Genomic DNA, 22,333 nt, shown 5'->3' on the forward strand with positions numbered 1-22,333 from the left:
ATGTCTCGAAACAAATTAGGTCTTAGAGAGACGAGTTGGGTCCGGATTGAGCATAGGGATGTGTATTTGGGTTTGATTTGAGATATTAGTTGATTTTTGGGTTTTGGGTGGGTTAATAATCCCTATTGGGTTTTTTTTTTGTATTTGGGCCCAAAAATTGGGCCTTTCATCAAAAAATTCTTTGAAATATTTAAAGAATATCATACCTTTGTCTGTGATGATGCCACATTCATCATTTTCTTGCCTTTTTTACTAGGCCCAGCGGTGGTTGGCTCTTCACTATCTTTAATATGTTTTCTACACAAATTGAAATGTTTGTAAGATACCCCCACATGTTTGAAACAAACCAAAAATATTTCTACACAACCCAAAATTTTACATCATATCAAGTTTCATGGGTAAAAACCACCAAATGCATCAACACCCAACCAAATTTTTTAAAAAAAAAAACAAAATGTCTCCAATATTTACCAAGAACAAAACCCAAAATGTCTCAACATAAGCCTAATTTCTTTAACAGAACCCAGAATTCTAAAACAAACCATTCATTTCATCAACAAAGACAAACAACCAAAAATCGAAAATAAAGTACTAAATGTCTCCACAGAAACTTAATTTGCTGATCACAACCCAAAATGTAACAACAAACCCATAATTTCATCAACAAACCTAACCTAAAAACTTGATGAAGAACCATAAACCCCAAAATTACCTTCTGTGAAGATGCATGATTCCGAAATCAAAAACAAAATTCATAAATATTTTATCACAAACCAAAATGTTTTCAACAATCACGAAGAACAACAACTTAAGAGCAAGTTAAACCCCAAAAATCATAATCAAAGTACTAAAGGTGTGAAACGAAACCCTAATTTTTTTTAAAACAACCCAAAATGTCAAAACAAACTCATAATTTCACCACTAAAAACCCTAAAACTTGACCAAGATCAGAGATAGAAAGAAGATTTTGAGGAAGAACATAGTCGTACCTGTGTGTTTAAGCATTCGTAGAAATGTTCGAACACTACTCTAAATGCTGAAACAATGCCAAAAATGGTGGATCATCTTTCAATGTGTACAGACAATAAGCTAATGCTAATGGTTTTCATAACTTTTCACAGAGCCCTAGGAATAAGGGTAGGAACAAGTTAAGCAACATTTTACAGAATGACAACACACTAACAATTGTGCCACAACATTCTCACAGATGTGTATAGAATATCATACCTTTGTCTGTGATGAAGTCACATTCATCATTTTCTTGCCTTTTTTGCTAGGCCCAGTTGTGGTTAGCTCTTCACTAGCCCTCTAGCTCAAAGTACTAAATGTGTGAAACGAAACCCTAATTTTTTGAAAATAACACAATGTTACAACAAACCGATAATTTCATCAGCAAACCTAACCTAAAAACTTGATGAAGAACCATAAACCCCAAAATTACCTTATGTGAAGATGCATGCTTCCGAAATAAAAAACAAAATCCATAAATGTTTTATCACAAACTGTAGAGCAACTTAACCCTAAAACTTTTTTGAAAAACAACCCAAAATATTTTCTCACAAACTCAAGATCAGAGTACTGAACTTGAAATAATAAACCTTAATTGTTTGAAAACACCCCCAAATTTTCGAACACCCCTAAAACTGTACCAACAACCCTAAAATATTATCAACAAACAAAGATCTGAAAGAAGAAACCCCAAAAATGTTTTAACAATCCTAAAAATTTACGAAAAACAGAGAGAGTAACAAGATTTAGATGAAGAACAGAGACGTACCTGTGTTTGAAAGAGAGAGAAATAGAGAGAGAAACACCAGATTTGTTGAAAGAGAGCGAAATAGAGAGAGAAATGAGTAGATCAGGTTGCTTAAATAGCTTTGATAGAGAGAGATTCGCCGGTAACGTTTCCAATGTAGGGGTTAATGGCTGTGGTTGTTTCGCTTGAAAAAGAGATAGAGAGAGAGACGGAGAGGCAGCTTTGAATGAATGAAGAGAGCAATCGTTTGATCGAGATAGAGAGGAGAGATAGAGAGGAATCGTTTGAATGAAGAGAGAGAGATGGAGAGGGTTTGTGTCTAATCAAGAAAGGGTGTGAATGAAGAGAGAGAGCGCGGTGACCGAGAGAAAAAGAGAGAGGCTGGTGGCATGGGTCGGGTCAAATCAAGTCAGGGAGGGAAAGAGAGAGGCTGGTTGGGTGGGAAATGAGTGAGGGATAAGAGAGGGAACAATTTCTTTTGGAGGGATAGAGATGTAATCTAACATTTTGGGTTTTTTTTGAAATATAATTCCCTATTGGGTTGGATTTCCTATTTGGGCTCCTTTTTTGGGCCTTAGATTTATCCTCTCCCGGTTAGGAGCCCAACGTTGGAGTTGCTCTAAGCCCCGGGGCTCCCAAAATTCAGGGGCTCCCAAAATTGGGAGCCCGAGCCCCACGTTGGAGTTGCTCTAATGCTTATAAACTTATATCATGGTGCTATGCTCATAATCTCACTGTCATTAAGGCTCACTTTGATCTCAATTCTACATAGTAGATTATACTTTTGACGTGGCCATGCTCCTGATTTATCTATATGGCCAAAACGGACTAATTTTGAGTTCATTTAAGTCGAATAACATATATGAATTAAAAGACTACTGTGTGTAATGACCATCATGCCTGTGACCAAAACAAAATAGACTCTCAATAGTGTGGGAGAAAGCAGTATATACTTAAGTCTTGCGCGGTTAGATTGGATGTGTTAAAAAATGTGTAGGGCTTTGGATGTTTAAATTTTCGTGTCCGTCTAATATTCCTATTGACATAGGCCATTGAATCATTTTAACAAAAAAAAAAGGAGCTACTGAATCATAAACAAGGGATTGCCACAAAAAACTTCATGTTCAATTTTTACACCATTTCGAGTACACACTAAGAAAACATGGAATTCATGTTACAATCTCACAAACTAGGCCCTTCCATTTATTTACATACAAACATAAACCCCACTTCCAAATTTTCACCCCACAAGCAACAACTTAACTAGATCAACCACCAAATTGACAGATAATGAGCGAGCAAACAGTAATCACTAATATCAATGATGATGATGTAGACATTCTGGCGGAGTCACCGGAAACCTAGCCTTATCAGTACAATAATCGTAAATTTGATGGTGAGACCTAACCCAGAGTAATTGGTGATGTTGATGCAAATTCAACTCCGACATCATTGGCTCCTCCCACCAAAACCTCGCCTTTTCAGTCACACCACCACCGCCTCTACCGGTAGTGCTAGTACATTTCTTTTGGTTCTCATAAGCGGTGGTCGAGATAGAATATTCACAACCGTCGATTTCGAACCCCTTATATGAAGCTACAAATGGAGCATGGGTCCAGTCAGTCTTGACCCGTCCACCTTGGGTTGCCCAATCATCAGCATTCCAAATTGAACTATATACACCCATTGGTTGATCTTTTGGAAATACAACCCCTCTTTTTTCTTTATTTGAAAATACCCTTATTGGTGTTTCATCAACCATAAAACTGTAACCATCCAAAAAAAAAAAAAAAAACTGTAACCATCCAAAAGCAAAATTAAAACAAAAGAAAAAGTTAAAAAATTGGGTGTAAATAGTAAATATATGATGCCTTCTCGGCGCACGTTAACCATTTCTGGCCCTGATTCTCCATTTACCAAAGTATTAAAAGAGGGTACCATCTAAAATACGCCGGGGTATCTTGAAATCCAGAAACAGGGGAATATCACAAAAGATGAAAAAAGACACTTTCCATTATACTGTGATTGATAATTTTAGAGAGAGAAAGTGATCAGATTAGTAGAGAGAGAGAGAGAGAGGGGACTTACACAACTTGATGTTGATTCCAGAGAATGGAGTAAGAATGGAAGTTTTTAGTAGGATCAAACCAAAGACTCTGTCTTTCTTCTCTGTTTCCAACACCATTAACATAAACATTTGTTTGAACTATATATGGTTCTCCACTTGTATTCCCCAAGAACTCAAAATCAAATTCATGGTGTTTTGGTCCATCTGATGACATCTGTTTTCAATATTATCAAATACCCAAACATCAATTTCAATAGATCAAGAACTGAGTAATCAGTACTAGTTTGATTAGACAACGAGATTTAAAATTTCATACATAAAAGGCAGTAACAGTTCCAGCTGAATCTCCTTCAACTAGTTTAATTTGAACAGTTGTTTTTCCAAACATATATTTCCTCTTTGATGCAAATCCAGCTCCTAAAAACATCAACAAGAAAACAGAGTATTAGTAAAAAAAAAAAAACAGAGGAGAAATCTAGAGAGAGAAAGATGAAGAGGGTTGTGATTTAAATTTGAAACTAAGTACCTGAGTAGTGATCAAGTTTTAGCTTAAGTTCTTCTCCTTCATTAACTACATGATCTAGTGCCCAACTTGGTTCAAATAACTCATCAAATTTAGCTGATTTCACTAAACTTACTAACATAATCACTAATAAGCTGAATAGTAAGAACTTATTAACAGTGTTGGAAGCTAAAGAAATCCCCATTATCAATTTTGTCACAGTAACACTAAAGCTCTCTCTCTCTCTCTAAAACTCTTGAACTTTCTCTCACTAGAAAAGCTACTCTCTTTCACTGTTAGTAGTGAGTGAGAAACTATGAAGGGAAAAACAGGGCAATTTATAGCCAACTGGATTAGGTTCATGAACAGTTCCTTCCACATCATTGTATGACTCATATTTTTATTTATTGAAGAAAAATATCTATACCATGTCATCATCCATGTCGGATTCAAAATACTCAAATTTCCATTGTGAAATTTAAAATTATAGCCGTTGCCACGTTTGATCCTTTTCAGGGTATGGGCTCATTTACTGTATGACCAGTCACTCTTTAAGTTAAGTGTTCTCTGCCAACCAATAAAAACGTCACACGTTTGATATTACAGCTGGATCATGGTTGTCCTAGTTAGCATTTTGCAGTAGGTGATATAAAGAGCTCTGATTGCTTGTACCTTTACTTTGGCTACTCACAGCTGGCTAAGAAAACAAAAAAAAAGAGTTAATTCCTATATGGCCCCCTACTTTGTGACCAGCTTCCTTTATGGCCCATTTTTTTCGTAAATTCAAATATGGCCCCCTTTTTTTATGTAATTGTCCTAACTACCCTTCCTTTAAATCTTTTTTCAAAATTAAAAATAAAAATAAAATTATAATTCCACCTCATTTCCTCTCCACCACACATCTCTCTCCATGTCAACTCTCTCTCTCCACATCACCTCTCTTTCCAACTCACCCCTCTCTCTCTCCAACTCACCCCTCTCTCTCTTTCCAACTCACCTCTCTCTCTCTCCAACTCACCCCTCTCTCTCTCCAACTCACCTTCATCTTCTCCGATTGAAGTCTCCGGCCGGAGATTTTTCCGGCCGGCGACTTCCCAAAAAAAAAAAATATATTTTTCCCCTCATCTCTCTCTCTCTCTAAAAATCCGGCGAAGGGGGTTTCCCTTCGCCGGAGCCGTGAACAGACCGATCTGGTCTGTTCACGACCAGACCGATCTGGTCTGTTCACGACCAGACCTTTGAAGGTCTGCCGTGAACATACCAGATCGGTATGTTCACGGCTCCGGCGAAGGGAAACCCCCTTCGCCGGATTTTTAGAGAGAGAGAGAGATGAGAGAAATTTTTTTTTTTTTTTGGAAGTCGCCGGCCGGAAAAATCTCCGGCCGGCGACTTCAATCGGAGAAGATGAAGGTGAGTTGGAGAGAGAGAGGGGTGAGTTGGAGAAAGAGAGAGTTGAGTTGGAAAGAGAGAGAAGGGTGAGAGGTGAGTTGGAAAGAGAGGTGATGTGGAGAGAGAGAGTTGACATGGAGAGAGATGTGTGGTGGAGAGGAAATGAGGTGGAATTATAATTTTATTTTTATTTTTGAAAAAAGATTTAAAGGAAGGGTAGTTAGGACAATTACATCAAAAAAGAAGGTCATATTTGAATTTACGAAAAAAAAGGGGGGTCATAAAGGAAGCTGGTCACAAAGTAGGGGGCCATATAGGAATTAACTTAAAAAAAATCCCATAATATTTTTTCCTTTTTTTTTTTAAGTGAGATGCTTTTAGGCTTTTAGCCCAAAGATAAAGTGTAAAAATGCCTCATAATTAATTAGGGTATACCACTAAGATTTAAGACATGGGAATAGTTTATTAAATTCTTTTAACTTAATGTTGTGAGTTTAGGGGGAATTGGGAGCTTGTAGAGTAAAAACTAGATAAACTATTATTGTTGCACCATAATGAGAGTTGTTTAAAAAAACAAAAAAAATAATAATGAGAGTTGTTTATATAACATAAGCTGAAAAGTATGATACTAATACTAAAGAAACATCTAATTATAAGGAATTGTAATTGTGATTAATCAAGATTCGGACTACTACGTAAACCGACTTGAATTATGAGAAAATAAAAGTGTTGTTGTAGATAGCTTTTTATCTTTTGTCATTATTCTTAAGTTTCACAAAATTTTTGAAAAAAAATAAAAGAAAAAGATTAAGTTAAAATAAAGGAGGAGGAGAAAAGTTATTTCTCATGGAAGAGTTATGGGAAAGGAAATGTTTTTTTTCCTCCGGAAAGAACGACAACAAGTGAGACACATAACGATGACCCGTTTAGATATGTGAGTTCAAAGAAGTTCATGTGATTGTTTTTTGTAAGATCTAGACACCGAGATCTAGACCGTTCAATCCCATCTTGTGTAATTGTTGCCATTTTTGGTGGAATGTAGCATCTTTGGTAGAAGGAAAATTTTGGATTGAGGAAGAAGGAAGAAAGCAAGAAAGAGGTGTTGGTGGGGCCAAGAGCGGGAAGAGAATGGGGGATGGGATGCGCCTGAAATCCATGACATAATTTCTCAGGGCTATTATTATGTGTTTGGAATTGGGCAAGATATAGATGAGAAGATAGATAGGGCAGAGCTTTCCCATACTACATTACTATGAGCCATTCATTATACATCACTAATAGACTAATAGTTTTGAACAATGATCCATACTCTTTTGTACATTGAAGCTATACAAAGGACATTCGCAATATCCTATCTTCCACGTCATGCACATCGACAGATACGCCACCGAGGGTCTTCAAGAAATTTTATTTCATTTGAAATCATCATATTTTGTCTTATCCCTCTCCTAAGGGAATGTCACATTTGATTCTTGCCTACAGCCTACGACTTACCCCATTCAATCCCTTTTTTAGTGGGTTGTAAGTCTATGGGCCCCCCATTTTTTATTCTTTGGGGTCTCGAAATGCCCTTTGATCCAAGTCACCAAGTGGTTCCGAACATGTTTACGTTGACGATGGCAAAATTTTCTGTTTGACGATCTATTAGTTGTGTTTTAGCTCTTTCAGTTTCTTTTCTTTTTTCTTTGTTTTCTTGTACATTTTTACCTTTAAACACTTTTTCTATGTATGTTACGCGAGTTTAGTAGTTGATTTGATTCTCATTAACTTTGAAATGATTTTGTACAAGAGTATTTAAAGAGAGATTACAACTAACTACCTAATTCTCTAACAAACTTTAAACAGAAACGGTTTCTCTCTCTAACTCTCTCTAACAAACTATAACGAACTCAAGGGAGTTAGATTAGTCTGAGTCGAGGGTGGATGAGAAGTGGTCCAGCCATTAACCAACTTAACCGAAACTGAAGTAGTGTGATCCAGTGTATGTGAGCCAAACAAGGAGCTATCCAACCCAAATAAATTAAACCCAATTTGAATTATACTCTTATCTCTATTACCCTCCCTCAAGCTAAGCACTTGGAAAGAGCTTAAGCTTGGTTCTAAGTTGAGTGAAAGGAGGTCCTGGAAGGGCTTTAGTAAGAATGTCTGCTGGCTGATCCTTAGTGTGAACATAAGAGAGTTGAATTCTTTTATTGACCACCAATTCTCGAATGAAATGGAAATCCAATGCAAGATGTTTTATCTTGGAGTGAAAAACAGGATTTGATGCTAAGGCCAATGCTGAAACATTGTCACACCAAAGAGTTGGTGGAATAGAGATAAAGCAATGTAAATCCTTGAGAAGAGAACAAACCCATAGAACTTCAGCAGCTGTGTGAGCAAGAGATCGATACTCTGCTTCTGTAGACGACCTAGATACAGTGGGTTGCTTTTTTGCTGACCAAGAGATGGGATTTTCACCCAAATATATAATAAAACCAGATGTAGATCGACTATCACAAATGCTGCCAGCCCAATCTGCATCTGCAAATCCTTGTATTCTTAAAGATTTGCCTTTAGTGAAATGAATCCCATAAGTAATGGTTCCCTTTAGATATCTTAAAATTCTTTTTACAGCCGACAAATGTGAAGTTCTTGGCTGACTCATAAATTGACAAACAAGATTAACTGAGTAGCTCAAATCAGGTCTTGTCCAAGTAAGATACTGTAAGGCCCCTACTAAACTTCTATAATAGGTAGGATCAGGGAGAAGCTCACCATCAGTTGGATTCAGTTTTGTTCTGTGAGGAAGTGGAGTAGAGCAAGGCCTTGCATCAGCCATTTGTGCCTTTTGAAGTAAATCCAAGGCATATTTGGTTTGAGAAAGATGAAGGCCAGACTCATCTCTCTTAGCTTCCATCCCTAAGAAATAATGAAGAGGACCTAAGTCCTTCATAGCAAATTGTGAACTTAGAGTTTTGATTAAGAAATCACAGGCTGGGTTAGAGTTACCAGTGACCAATATATCATCTACATATACTAACACATACAGAAGAACTCCATTATCTGAGAAAACAAAGAGAGATGTGTCTGAAGATGATTTTTGAAAACCAATGGCTAGTAATGAATCCACTAACTCTTCATACCAAGCTCTTGGAGCTTGTTTCAAACCATAAAGGGACTTATGAAGTTTACAAACATAATTGGGATTGGAAATGTCTTGAAAACCAGGAGGTTGGGTCATATAGACCTCTTCTTTTAGATGCCCATGAAGGAAAGCATTACTCACATCAAGTTGTTTAACTAACCAATCATTTTGAACTGCAAGAGAGAGAAGAACTCTAATTGTGGTTGGTTTAGCCACAGGACTAAATGTCTCTGAATAATCAATGCCCTCTCTTTGATGAAAGCCTTTGGCCACTAACCTAGCTTTATACCTTTCAACACTACCATCAGGCTTCTGTTTCAACTTAAAAACCCACTTGCAACCCACTAAATTCTGATTAGGGGAGGGAGGAACAAGAGACCATGTGTTTAACTCCTGTAAAGCCTTAAATTCTGTACTCATAGCCTCTCTCCATTGAGGACTCTTGTTAGCTTGTGTAAAACAAGTTGGTGTTGGGGGTAAGGCAATATTAGCTAATGTAGGAGAGATAGGATGTTTAGTTGAAAATGCCTTTGGTTTAAAAACCCCAGACTTAGCTCTTGTCTGCATTGGGTGAGTGGACTGAATTTGTTGAATTGGTGGAGGTGGTGGCTCAATAATTGGTGGTTGAGTAAGTACAGGAGTTTGAGCCACAGGTGATGGAGTTTCAAGCATGGGGGATGGAATCTCATGGATAGGTGACTGAGGTTCAGGAATGGGAGATAAGGGTGGAGTGTGAGCTTCAGGTGCAGGAAGAGGTGAGTGAGGCTCTTCATGAGCAGGAGCTCCAATTAGATTTTGTTCAGGAGTAACAGTAGGCTGACCCATAGGTGGTGAAATAGGAACTATACCTTGAGAATCAACAGATGAGTCACTAGAAGGACCAATGGTAGAATACTTGGTAGAAGATAAAGGAAAATAATCTTCATTGAAGACCACATGTCTCGAAACATAAACACGACCAGTGGTCGGGTCTAAGCACTTATAACCCTTTTGGTCAGTAGCATAACCTATAAAGATACACTCCTTGCTTCTTGGTGCAAGCTTATCCTGTGCATATGGTCGCAGCCAAGGATAGCAGGCACAGCCATATACCCTGAGGAAGTCATAGTCAGGAGTACAAAAGAACAGCTTTTCTAAAGGAGACATATTTTGGAGTAAGTTAAGAGGAAGCCTATTAATGAGATAATTGGCTGAATTGAGAGCTTCAAGCCAATAGGAGCTAGGAAGTGAGGATTGAACTAATAAAGTTCTTGTGATATCAAGTAGATGCTTGTGCTTAGACTCAGCTACTCCATTTTGTTCTGGAGTATGGGGACAAGTCATTTGATGAGTAATACCCTTGTTTTGAAGGAATAACTTAAGAGAAGTAGCAATAAACTCTCCCCCTCCATCTGTCCTAATGGTTTTAACCTTATGACCCAACTGATTCTCAATAGCAGTGACAAAGGATATAAAAGCTGAAGCAAAATGTGATTTATTTGATAAAGGTAGTATCCAACAATACTTAGAATAGTCATCTATCACATTAGCATAGTACTTATAGCCACTAACTGAGACACTAGGAGCAGGACCCCATAGGTCTATATGCAACAAATGTAAAGGAGAAGATGCTACACTGCTAGAAGGTTGAAAAGAAAGTTTCTTGCTCCTCCCTAATTGGCAGTCCGAGCAGAAGATTGGTTTGATAGCAGCATCAGTAAAAAGGTGCTTCAACTTTTGCAGAGATTGAAATGAAGGATGGCCCAGCCTTTTGTGCCAAATAGCAGGAGAGGTAGGCCTTGCTAGCAAAGCTTTTATTTGAGGTTTAGAAGAGAGACCAGCACCAAGCATTATTGGGTATAGACCACCTTTAGCTGGCCCTTGGAAAAGAGTCTGGTTCGAAATTAGATCCTTCACAGAATATTGAACAGGATCAAATGTCAAAGAACAATTGTTATCTCTTGTGAATTTGTTCACAGATAACAAATTGTGTGTGGCTTGAGGGACAACCAACACATTTCTAAGAGAGAAAGTATGATCTTTATGCTGAAATATAGAATGACCAGTTTGAGCAATAAACATACCTTGACCATTAGCTGTAGTGACTACCTCTTTGCCTTTATAGGAAGAAGAAGAAGCTATATTAGAAGCATCTGGGGTTATATGGTGTGATGCTCCAGTATCTGCATACCAAGGATTTTCTCCCAAAATGTTTGCTGTAGCAAGCATAGCTGCCAAATTGCTTGGTGGATTTCGACCTTGATAAGAGAAATTCATGCGATGGTAGCACTCAACAGCTGTATGCCCTACTTTGTGACAAATTTGACATATAGGCCTGTCACCATTACTGGTTCTTGAAGCTTGCTGAGAGAAATTCTTTGCTTGAGAAGTATTATTATTAGAGCTCTTGCCTTGAAAAGAGTTATTGCTATAATTCCTTGTATTCTTAAAACGATTAGGATATGAATTATAAGGGTTACCAGCACTGAACCTTGGTTGATTTGGTCGAACTTGAGGATTAGTGAATAGGACTTGATTCACATTAAGCATAGACCTTTTTTGTTTCTCAAAGATAGTGATTTCTTCACTTATTAGTAGATTTTGTAATTCAGATACAGAAACAGGAGGTTTTCTTAACCTAATAGCAGCTGAAAAGGAATCATATTCAGACGGAAGAGCTCTCAAAATACTTACGACTAACTCAGCATTAGAAGCTGGACTCCCAGCAGCAGCAAGAGAATCTGATATCTTCTTTACTTTGGTGAGAAATTCAGGCATTTTCTCTGAATCTTTCTTCAAATCACGAAGATTTTCTTGAAGCTGAAAGATATGAGAAGTGGAGGCCGAAGCAAAAGAATCCTCAAGATTCTTCCAAAGCTCTTGAGAAGATGTATTTCCTACCACATAAGGAATCACTGAATCTGATAAAGTTGAATTTATCCATATTAGTAAAGTTTGATCTTCTTCTAACCATTCAAGGTATTCAGGATTGATTTCTTTGGATTCAGGATTCAGAAATTGAGTAGGTTGAGGACGAGTTCCATCTATGAGATCGAGTACTTTGTATTTCTTAAGTATAGGAAGGAAAAGTGATTTCCAAGCCAGATAGTTATCACTTTGAAGTTTGATTGGGATTACATTTCCCATTGAATTGATAGACAAGGATGTGATTTTAGGATTTTCCATGGTTGAATTAGAAGATAGAAGACAGATGATGAAGAAGAAGAAGTAATTGATGAAGAACCAGGTGAAGAGGACGAAGAAGAAGATGAAGATCTAGAGAGAGAAAGTGAGAAGAGGATTTTCAGAGAATGAGCGCAATAGCTCTGATACCATAGTTGATTTGATTCTCATTAACTTTGAAATGATTTTGTACAAGAGTATTTAAAGAGAGATTACAACTAACTACCTAATTCTCTAACAAACTTTAAACAGAAACGGTTTCTCTCTCTAACTCTCTCTAACAAACTATAACGAACTCAAGGGAGTTAGATTAGTCTGAGTCGAGGGTGGATGAGAAGTGGTCCAGCCATTAACCAACTTAACCGAAACTGAAGTAGTGTGATCCAGTGTATGTGAGCCAAACAAGGAGCTATCCAACCCAAATAAATTAAACCCAATTTGAATTATACTCTTATCTCTATTATTTAGCACCTTTAAATGTGTGTTTTGCTTTGTTGGTTCATCTACTTTAGTTCTTGTGACACTTTATTACATTTGAATCACCATATTTTGTTTAATCCAACTCATCAGGGAATGCCACATTTGTTTCTCGTCTACGCCCCCATTCAATCATTTTTTAGTTGGTTTTAAGCCTGTGGGCCCACTTTTTTCTTCTGTTAGGGTCTGGAAATGCCCTTCGACCTAAGTGGTTTCAAATATTTTTTTGACGCTGACCTAAAGTTTCCGTTCGGTGGTTTATTAAATGTGTTTTAGCCTTTCTGGTTTTCATGTTTTGCTTGTACAAGTTTACCTTTAAACACTTCTGCCATGTATATTTCACAAGTATAGAACCTTTAAATGTGTGTTTTGGTTTGTTGGGTATCATCATCTTTTAGTAGTTCTTCTGACACTCTTTTTTATTCATGTAGTTCTTCATGTCTCAGTTTCCTGCAATTTCTTTGTGTTGTTTAGTTGTCTCCAGTTACGTAGTTTTCGTCCACGACCCTAAGTATTAAGTGTCTCATTTCAATATTTTTGTTAAGATTATGGCGATGAACACAATTTCTCCTCCTAGAGAAGCCTCTTGCCGTACTTTTACTTTAAAATCTTTAATGGTTGTATTTTGCAGATGACACGTATGACGTATCTTCTTTGGATATTTGGTTGTCAGCCTTTCTCATCTTTATTTGTTAGATAAGTTGTTAAGAGTGTTACTAGTAAGATTGTTTGTCATGCTTCACTTCTGTTTTGGTCGCATTCTTGAAGATGATTGTAATAACTTGTATAGTTGTTTGGACAAATTAAGGTTTTCTTTTGGGTGCCACTCAAATCTTTTCAACCATCAGCGGAATAGTGGTAAGTTCTTGAGACGAGTTGAGCCAAGCCGACGGGCTTTGTCGAACCTGGGCTCACTGCCAGGCTAGCCCAGACTTTTCCGCCAATATAAATATCAACCCCAGTCTGGGACTGAAATATAACCCGGATTGGTTTACTGGCGCGGTCAGATAAACACCTTTAATATTTTATATGGTTTGCACCTACCATCCCAGATGTTTTTTCTGACCTATTCCACATAAACCATGCAACAAGGCTACACAACCCGCCTCTTGAGACTCTCCCTTGAACCGCATGTGAGAGAAACAAGAGTTTCTCTCTACACGTGACTGGACATGTGAGAGGAGAGAAAAAGAAGGGTTATTTCTCACATGCCATTCAAGTGGGAGTCGCTAGAGGTGGGTTGAGTATACTGTCAATAAAAATCCTAGTTCACTCCCCTGATTTAAGTTTCTCATCAATTATTGATGATCATGATCTTGACACTTGATTTACATACAAGTTTGTCTCTTTTCTATCTTTCTCAATCTCAATCTTGAAGAATTGAATCACCAAAGTGTTTTGATCTATTGTAAATGGTTTTCACGGGTTCATTGATAAACACACACAGTAGTACTGTCAAATCATATTAAGACATTGTCTTTCAAATTTTGTTGACTTCTTAACTCTTAAGACCAATAATTGTACTTGGAAGGGACCAACACAATTCTTATCGCTTCCACTCAACAATGTTCCATTTTAAATGTTTTGTATCTTTTCATTCATTAAAATGATATAAAGTGTCCCTGGCTTATTCATTTTTTAGGGTTACAATAATTTTGGAATGTAATGAGTTACTAATAAGATAAATTTTAGTGCAACGGATTTGTTATTTGAATGCTCCTACAATGCTAGAAGTAGAAAATAGTACCGAATGAACAGAGTAGTAAAGAATAGTTGAGCTTGGCTAGAGATTAGGTATTAACCTAGGCATTTTTTATCTATATGACATACAACTTCCACGTTCTGACCTTAATAATAAAATGTAGATAACTACGAGTTACACTATGGTTATAATTATAAGGGAGACCTATAGATGAAGAGGCTCTTTTAACAAAACACATGTAACTGACCGACCCTTATTAATCTAAATATGTAACAAGAAATTTGTTTAGGTCCATCATAATAAAAACATAATTCAAAATATTATACTTTCACCGCAAACATAACAAATTGACTCGCTTTAAGAGGAACGCGTATAGTAACAGATCTTCACCCAGTTGGTCAAAGACTCGCGTTGATAGCATTATAAAATTGTATCTGAAGTCACCGGTATAGGTTGGAGTGGGAATGTAATCCGACTACACAAATATGTATCAAGTAGTAACCAAAATATTATTTTTCATGTACTACTAATACACAAGATGTATGCGCCTATACACATTTGGTCTTTTGGACTACAAATAGGCTTGGCCTGTCTATAGACAAGATGTATGCGCCTATAACATATTCCCAAAATACATTCCCAAACACATCCACGCACACAAACACTTAAACCCTAGAACGTCTTTCAAACCCTTAAACCCCCATTTCCACATCCAGGAAATAATTTCATTTCTCTGTGATTCACAAACTCCAAACACACAAAATAATGTCTTCTTCAATCTCCCGCATTCTATATCGTACCTTCTGCACTTCTCTCTCTACAACAACACCAAAACCAACTTCATCTCCAACCCTCAAAACCCTCCTCAACGATCTCTTTGCTGAACGAAATCTCAATCACCTTGTCGAAAAATTCAAGAAATCGTCTGAATCCTACCGTTTTCGATGCAAACATAGAGTCTATGAAGTAACTGTTCGTCGTCTTGCTTCCGCCAAACGTTTTGAATCAATTGAAGAAATCCTTGAACTTCAGAAGAAATTTCGAGACATTTCAGATGAAGGATTCGCGATTCGACTCATTACCCTTTATGGAAAATCGGGTATGTTTGATCATGCATCCAAGACGTTCGAAGAAATGCCTGACTTAAAATGTGATCGAACGGTAAAATCTTTCAATGCCCTTTTAAATGCTTGTGTTGATTCAAAAAATCATGAAAAAGTTCCAACCCTTTTTCAGGAATTTCAATCGAACAAATCGATGAAACCTGATTTATATACTTACAATATTGTTGTTAGATCTTACTGTGAAATGGGTTCACTTGATTCAGCATTATCTGTGTTAGATGAAATGGAAAAGAATGAGGTGAAACCTAATGTGATTACATACAATACACTTTTAAATGCATTTTATGGAAAAGGGCGATTTTCCGATGGTGAGAAGATTTGGGCTAGAATGAAAGAGAATGATGTTGTTCCTGATGTAAGAAGTTATAATTCTAAGTTAAGGGGATTGATTGTTGATGGAAAGACAGAAGAAGCAGTTAAATTGGTTGAAGAGTTGAAGTCTGGGGAAGAAGTTAAACCTGATATATTTAGTTATAATTCTTTGATTAAAGGGTACTGCAATGATGGGAATCTAGAGGAAGCTAAGAAGATTTTCGATGATTTGACGAAAAATGAGTGTGCCCCGAATCGAATGACTTTTGATACACTTATTCCTGCTGTTTGTGAGAAGGAAGACTTTGATTTGGCACTTGAGTTGTGTAAAGATAGTATTGGTCGTCGATGCTTTGTTAATGCAGGAATATTGCAGGTTGTGGTTGATGGGTTGTTTAAGCAATCAAAACCCAAGCAAGCGAAATTCCTTGTCAAGCTTGCAAAAGCAAAGAGTTATGGTCATTCGACTATAACAATGCCTACGAAGGAGGAATGAAATTTGCTTCCGAATTCATATTCGAACTTGTAAGTTTTCTTCAGTTTTGAGATAAAACTAGTTTTCGTTTTATGGATGATGAGATTATTGTCATATCTGGGTTTAGACTTGTACTTCTAGCTATTAGAATAACAAAAGTCTAATCTTTTATTTCTGTTTATCTGGAATTTGGAACAAGTAGGTCTCTTTACGTGGTTTGATATTTCTTCCATGAGATATTTGGTTTCTTTGATGATAATATTTTGATAGCTTCATTATTTTGTGGTTAACTCACCTGAAGTAATTTGTTTTATTAGATCTTTTCCTTGTCTTTGAGATGTTATGTACCAAATGATGGTTAAATGTAGCTCGAAGAAGAAACATTTTCTCTTCATTGCCCTATAGCTTGGAAACTTTGGAGCTTCTCCATATATTCATTTTGAGGGGCTTGGGTTACTTTACTCGGAAAAACTTGATGGGGTTCCTGGGTGGTTGGTATAATATGCCGAACTCTAAACGAAGAAATATTTGGAGACTTTTGTCAGACCTTAAACGAAAGAAACATTTGGAGTCATCATGTAGGCTTACTGGCTTAGAGAGTTCTATTTTTCTTTTTCGGTTCTATTATTTTTAGGTGCGTTTGCATTTGTGATTCTTTTCATTGTATCGGTTCTTCCAAAATAATATGTAGCTGAAAGGTGTGATATGGTCTATATGGCCGTCAACAGATGGATTTGATTTCTGGATTTCAGAGAAGTTACTAAATCTAACTTGTGTAACTCTGTCTTAATCCTACTCGTGTGAATCCTGGTATTCGCCCACAATCATCAGGGATCATCTTTTCAGACCTCAAGTATCGTTTAGACAAAAACAGGCAAGCTGCAATCTGACCTCAGGGCCACAATCATCAGGGATCATCTGTTCAGACCTCACTTGTGTAACTCGTATTAATCCTACTCGAGTAAAGCATTACAATTTAGACAAAAACTGGCAAGCTGAAATCCGACCACAGTCAGTTTAAACCTCAAGTATCGTTTCACATAGAGAAAAAACAAGCAACTACCTTAGGAAAAATAAACACATACATCAGAAAAGTCAGGTTTTCTAGCTGTAAACCGAACGAAGAATAAAAAACAGGCGATAAACTGAAAAGTGAAATGAATCAAACTGAAGAAAAATGAAAATCGGATCCCTCCAACGTTTTGCTCCCACTACATCTTCTTAAATATTGGGAGTAGACTTTCTGCATCTCAATTACTGTTTCCTTCAGAGTGTGAGAAGAAGACTGTAGTTGCGGTAAATCTTTGGATAGTGATCGAAAAACTTCTATACCACGACACAACAGACTCTATTGTGGTTTTGTGAGTTACAGTTACACTTTGATACAACTTCACTATATCCAACTAAAAGAAGATGATGAAGATTTTGGCGCCAATGAATTTGTTAACTCCCATACCAGCCAATTCCTACAAAAGAATGAGAAGATTGGGTGAGAAGAGAGGTTATTCCGCGAAGGTTCAGGGTGTGGTTTCAAAAAGAGATATCTCTTAGGCAATATACATATTTGATAATACTTTTTTTTTTCAACGGGTCATTACATTCAACATGACATCAATACCACAAGAACAAATTCATGAATTGAAGAAACACTATAATCACTGATTCACTGTTATCATAGGCAGCTTGGACTCTAAAAGTCATATAAGGATATTTAAAACTATCTTACGAGCACCAAAACTCATTCTTACTTTTACTTCATTTATACTTCTTTAACACAAATCAATAAACATAAATTCCACCTCTTTCGTGATATGAACGGTGACCTCTTGGATCAATGGAGGGGTACCACAAATGACTAAACTACCCTGTATTGGGCGGCCAACAATATGTTTGTTGTATAAGTAATTAATATAACCTAGCAAGGTTCTAAACGTCAATCAGAATCTACTACCCAAAGACTCTCTATACTCTCTCTCTCTACCTCCTTGTAGTCGCTCTCTGAACTCTGTTTCTCTCTCTTGTTTTAGAAGCGGAGTTCTGACTTACTTCGCCAAGTATTTGTAACGTCGGTGCGGCTGCGCGTCTGGAAAAGAAGAAGAAGAAAGAGATAGGAGAGTAATAGAGACATGGCAATGAAAATGGCGGCACCACGTTTACTTACGAGAAGAGTATTCTCCAACTTCGCTTTCTCTCCACCTACTTCACCTGCCGCTGCTACTGCTCCTCCAGCCGCCGAGCCCTCTACTAACCTTTTCGTCTCTGGTACTTTCTCATCCTCTCTCTCTCTACAAAATCTTTACTCTTACCCATATTAAAAACAAAACAATAATTTTATATGATTTTAGGTTTATTTCTCATGACTAGGGTTTTACTGTCATTTGATGTTGCTATATTGGTACCCTTTTTCTGGTTTTCATGAGTAAGCGTTCTTATGCCTATGGGGAGGGAGGGTTTTAGGTGCTTTTTCTGAGTAAGGGTAAAGTCTAAAATGTGTATATATCAAATAGTTTTGCCATACTAATTGACTCAAAGATGTCACCATTGCAAGCCCTAGCTTAGATACTTTAGCTTTGATATTGCAATGTGGAACCGATGATATGTTTCGTCTTTCTATATTGAAAATCTGAATTTGATTTAACACTAATTGTGGTTTGCCTTAAGGGCTTAACAAGCGTACTACATCAGAAGGTCTTAGGGACGCCTTTGCCAAATTTGGTGAACTCGTTCATGGTATATTCCTCTTCCTTTAATTTTTTCCATAGAATTGGGTTGATGGAAATTGATCAACAACCTATCACTTTTTTTTTTTCTTCTAGCTCGAGTAGTTACCGACCATGTTTCTGGATATTCCAAGGGTTTCGGTTTCGTGAGATACGCCACTCTGGAAGGAGCTGCAGAAGGTATTAAAGGCATGGATGGCAAGGTAATAAGTCCATTTTACCATTATTGATAACAAAATCCACCATGTTTTTTTTTTGAAAACTTGATTGAATTAAATAGAACAAAAAGAAGCTATACAGCGGATTAAGTAAGGATGAGGGGTTGCTTGGGTTATGTTAACATCACATAACCCATGCCTCCCAATTCCTAACTACATCCATAAAAGACGTAAATTTAAACTTAGACGAGCTACTAATCCAGTAATGTATCGTTCCTTTTACATCTTCCGCATCAATAACTGAGAACAAATTCGAATCCTTGAAGATTTTGTCGTTCCGGTCCTTCCAAAGGTTCCAAACTATTGCCACCGGTATGAGATCCCAGATCTCCTTTTTGGAATTTGGTTTCTTTACCCCATCCCACTGCTCAAACATTGATACGATCGTGTTTGGCCTACACCATTGGATTTTGAGTGTTCCCATGAAATATTCCCATAGGTTTGAGGCCACCCTACAGTTTAGGAATAAATGATCTGCCGTTTCCTCATCCATTCTACATAGAATGCATCTGCTAGGCATCCGAAAGCCTCTGTGTTTTAGTGCTTCCACCGTAGGCACTCTATCAATGAGGATCGACCAGACTAAGAAAACTACCCGTGGGGGTGTATGTTTTCTATGGAGGATTTTTACTAGGGGTTCCGAGAGAATTTGTACATCTTGAGTCATCCTTTCATAGAATTCTCTAACACACAGTGGCTTGTCGCTGCCTACCTTCCATATTTTCTTGTCTTTCTCTGAGTTGAGTCTAACGTCTTTGAGGAAATCGCACAGTAGTATGAACTGGTCTACCTCCCAGTCATTGAGGTTTCTCCTCGTACAAACGTTCCATGAGCTACTGGATCTATCGAAAATAGAGGCCACCGATGCATCCTGATCCATAGCAATATCATATATTAGTGGGAATTTATCACACAGCTTTTCCTGCCCTATCCATACTTCTCGCCAGAACGATATTGATTCTCCATTGCTCGGCTCCCATCTCGTAAGCCGATTAAATTTAGTGGATAAGCACTGTGTCCCTTTCCACACTCCACAACCATATGAATTATTTCTAACCTTTTTCCCCCATTCACTGGGATTGTTACCATACTTAGCTCCGATTACCTCTTTCCACAGAGCCCCCTCCTCTTGATTGAATCTCCAAATCCACTTCATGAGTAAAGCCTCATTCATATTCTTTAAGTCTCGCACCCCCATGCCTCCTTTTTTCTTGGGTAGCCTAACCATCTTCCAAGCCGTCCAATGCAATCTCTTCTTGTCCGATTTGCCATTCCACAGAAAGTTGCACATCTTCCGGTCTATTTCCTTTATAATTCCTCTCGGTATCGAGAACAAAGAAAGGAAATATGAAGGAAGGGCTTGAAGAACCGATTTTATGAGAGTAAGTTTCCCTCCTCTGGACAGTAAGTGGCCTTTCCATGCAGCCAACTTTTTGTTAACTCTCTCTAGAATCGGATCCCATAACGCTTTAGCCTTATACCTTTGACCAAGAGGAAGACCTAAGTAGGATGTTGGCAAGGATCCCACCGGACATCCGAAACCCCTAAGAGCTTCCCAGTTTCTCATCCCACCTTCCGTCTCTGTCACCTCATAGATAAAAGACTTATTCATATTTACCTTTAGACCCGAAGCTAGCTCAAACCAAACCAATATATCCCTAAGTCTCTTTACCTGTTCCACATTGTCATCTAGGAAAAATAGTGTGTCATCAGCAAATTGTAAGTGGTTTATACTTCTGCTTCCTTCCTCCACTTTAAAACCTCTTATCCAATCCAAACCTTCGGCCTTTTGCATACAGTGACTAAGTACTTCTCCAATTAGTAGAAACAAATGGGGGGAAAGAGGATCCCCCTGCCTTATTCCCCTCGAGCTTTGAAAAACTTCCGAAGGTCTCCCATTAATTAGGACTGAGAAAGTTGCTGATGATATGCAAACATAGATCCATGTTCTCCATTTGTACCCGAAACCCATCCTGCTCATCACTTTGTAAAGAAAATCCCAGCTTACCCTATCATAAGCCTTCTCCAGATCTGCCTTGATAATCACTCCCCCCGACTTCTTCTTGCGTCTCGAATCTATAAGTTCATTAGCTATTAATACCCCATCCAAAATCCACCATGTTTTCACACTTTAGTGTTATGAAGTCGAAACTAAAATGAAAATCTGATACATGTGTTTGAGCTGTTGACTCTATATTTCTACTTATGATAAAAACGTTATTGGAGGTTTTTGAATCCTGTTATATCCATATCACAACATGATAGTTTGTACCTCGTTTTATGAAATCTAGGACTATGTTCTGAAAGGAGGGGACTTTGTTAATACTTGTTTGTATGAAGTAGGAACTAGGAAGTATGAATCTGACTTCCTCTTGAAATATGCAAAGTACTCGTCGATACATAATTATGAATTCAAGGATTACACTACTACCCGTTTAGTTCTTTATATTACAAGTATTTGAACTTTGAAAACCTAACCTTGGTTAATCGTTATACTGGTGTTTCTAAACTATTAAGACGTTGCTATTTCTATTTTACTACTACTCATGTGTTTTTACTGACGGTTCTCTCTCTTAATTTTTGTCGTATTGTGTAGTTTTTGGACGGTTGGGTAATTTTTGCAGAGTATGCAAGACCTAGAGCTCCACCACCACCTCCTTCAAACATGGGTTCTCCTCCACCATATACGAGATATTGAAGCGTCCCTGTTCCAGAAAAATCTCACTTCTCTAATTTCAGATATAAGCATGATATCTTGAACTTATCAGGATGATTTATACACTAGTTAATTTATGAACATCTTCATACTGTAGTGTGAGGGAACTATCTGTTCTGCTATTTATCAATTGTTTTTTAAAGAGATTCAATCAATTATTCACGGGACTTGTTCTAGAGGTTTTTTTTTGTCGAGAACTTGTTCTTGAGGGTGAGGGCAATAGAAAAACTCAGTTGCGGTTTCTGAATTCTCTATAAGATATTCTTTTGCAGAGACAATTTGACTGGCTGCAAAGACAACAATAGATGAAGTGTTTTAGCACGGGAGGAACAACACCTCAAGTTGGTTTGAGAATGCAAATAGTAGCTTAGCTATTATAAGAACATTGTTAATCTTGTTGCTTTAAAATGTCTTATATATTCACCCTTTGGTGTAGCTTAGTTATGTCAGGTAAATATTAACGTGCGGGATGCCGGGTAACACTCCAAAACCCGAGTCCATCTTGTTTATTTCGTCGGGTTGGTTGGGCTAACCACCCTTCAGGTTTAGGTTTCGGGTACCCGTGGGTTCTAACGGATTTGGATA

At 37.5% G+C, this 22,333-nt stretch overlaps 3 protein-coding genes across 3 annotated transcripts; 2 read left to right on the forward strand and 1 right to left on the reverse strand.

Annotated features, from left to right (window-relative positions):
• Positions 1-2,859: 2,859 nt before the first annotated feature.
• On the reverse strand, positions 2,860-4,847 carry LOC147552137 (xyloglucan endotransglucosylase protein 6-like). The gene is made up of 4 exons (XM_086667673.1): positions 4,351-4,847; positions 4,141-4,241; positions 3,845-4,038; positions 2,860-3,522 (listed from the first exon to the last, which is right to left on the reverse strand). The coding sequence occupies exons 1-4, from the start codon at positions 4,529-4,531 to the stop codon at positions 3,075-3,077; spliced, it is 924 nt and encodes a 307-aa protein (XP_086523799.1). The 5' UTR covers positions 4,532-4,847; the 3' UTR covers positions 2,860-3,074.
• A 9,977-nt stretch (positions 4,848-14,824) lies between these two features.
• Positions 14,825-16,384, forward strand: LOC147552138 (small ribosomal subunit protein mL103 (rPPR7)-like). Its single transcript, XM_086669617.1, has one exon. It carries the CDS (start codon positions 14,949-14,951, stop codon positions 16,113-16,115), a length of 1,167 nt encoding a protein of 388 aa, XP_086525743.1. The 5' UTR covers positions 14,825-14,948; the 3' UTR covers positions 16,116-16,384.
• A 1,610-nt stretch (positions 16,385-17,994) lies between these two features.
• On the forward strand, positions 17,995-21,924 carry LOC147552139 (organelle RRM domain-containing protein 2, mitochondrial-like). Its single transcript, XM_086669618.1, has 4 exons — positions 17,995-18,356; positions 18,756-18,824; positions 18,911-19,017; positions 21,629-21,924. The coding sequence occupies exons 1-4, from the start codon at positions 18,221-18,223 to the stop codon at positions 21,728-21,730; spliced, it is 414 nt and encodes a 137-aa protein (XP_086525744.1). The 5' UTR covers positions 17,995-18,220; the 3' UTR covers positions 21,731-21,924.
• Positions 21,925-22,333: the final 409 nt, after the last annotated feature.

The sequence above is a fragment of the Eschscholzia californica genome, unplaced genomic scaffold (genome assembly GCF_041429995.1).
Source record: "Eschscholzia californica isolate CP2 unplaced genomic scaffold, dmEscCali1.0.p SCAF_3, whole genome shotgun sequence".
Classification (NCBI taxonomy): Eukaryota; Viridiplantae; Streptophyta; class Magnoliopsida; order Ranunculales; family Papaveraceae; genus Eschscholzia; species Eschscholzia californica.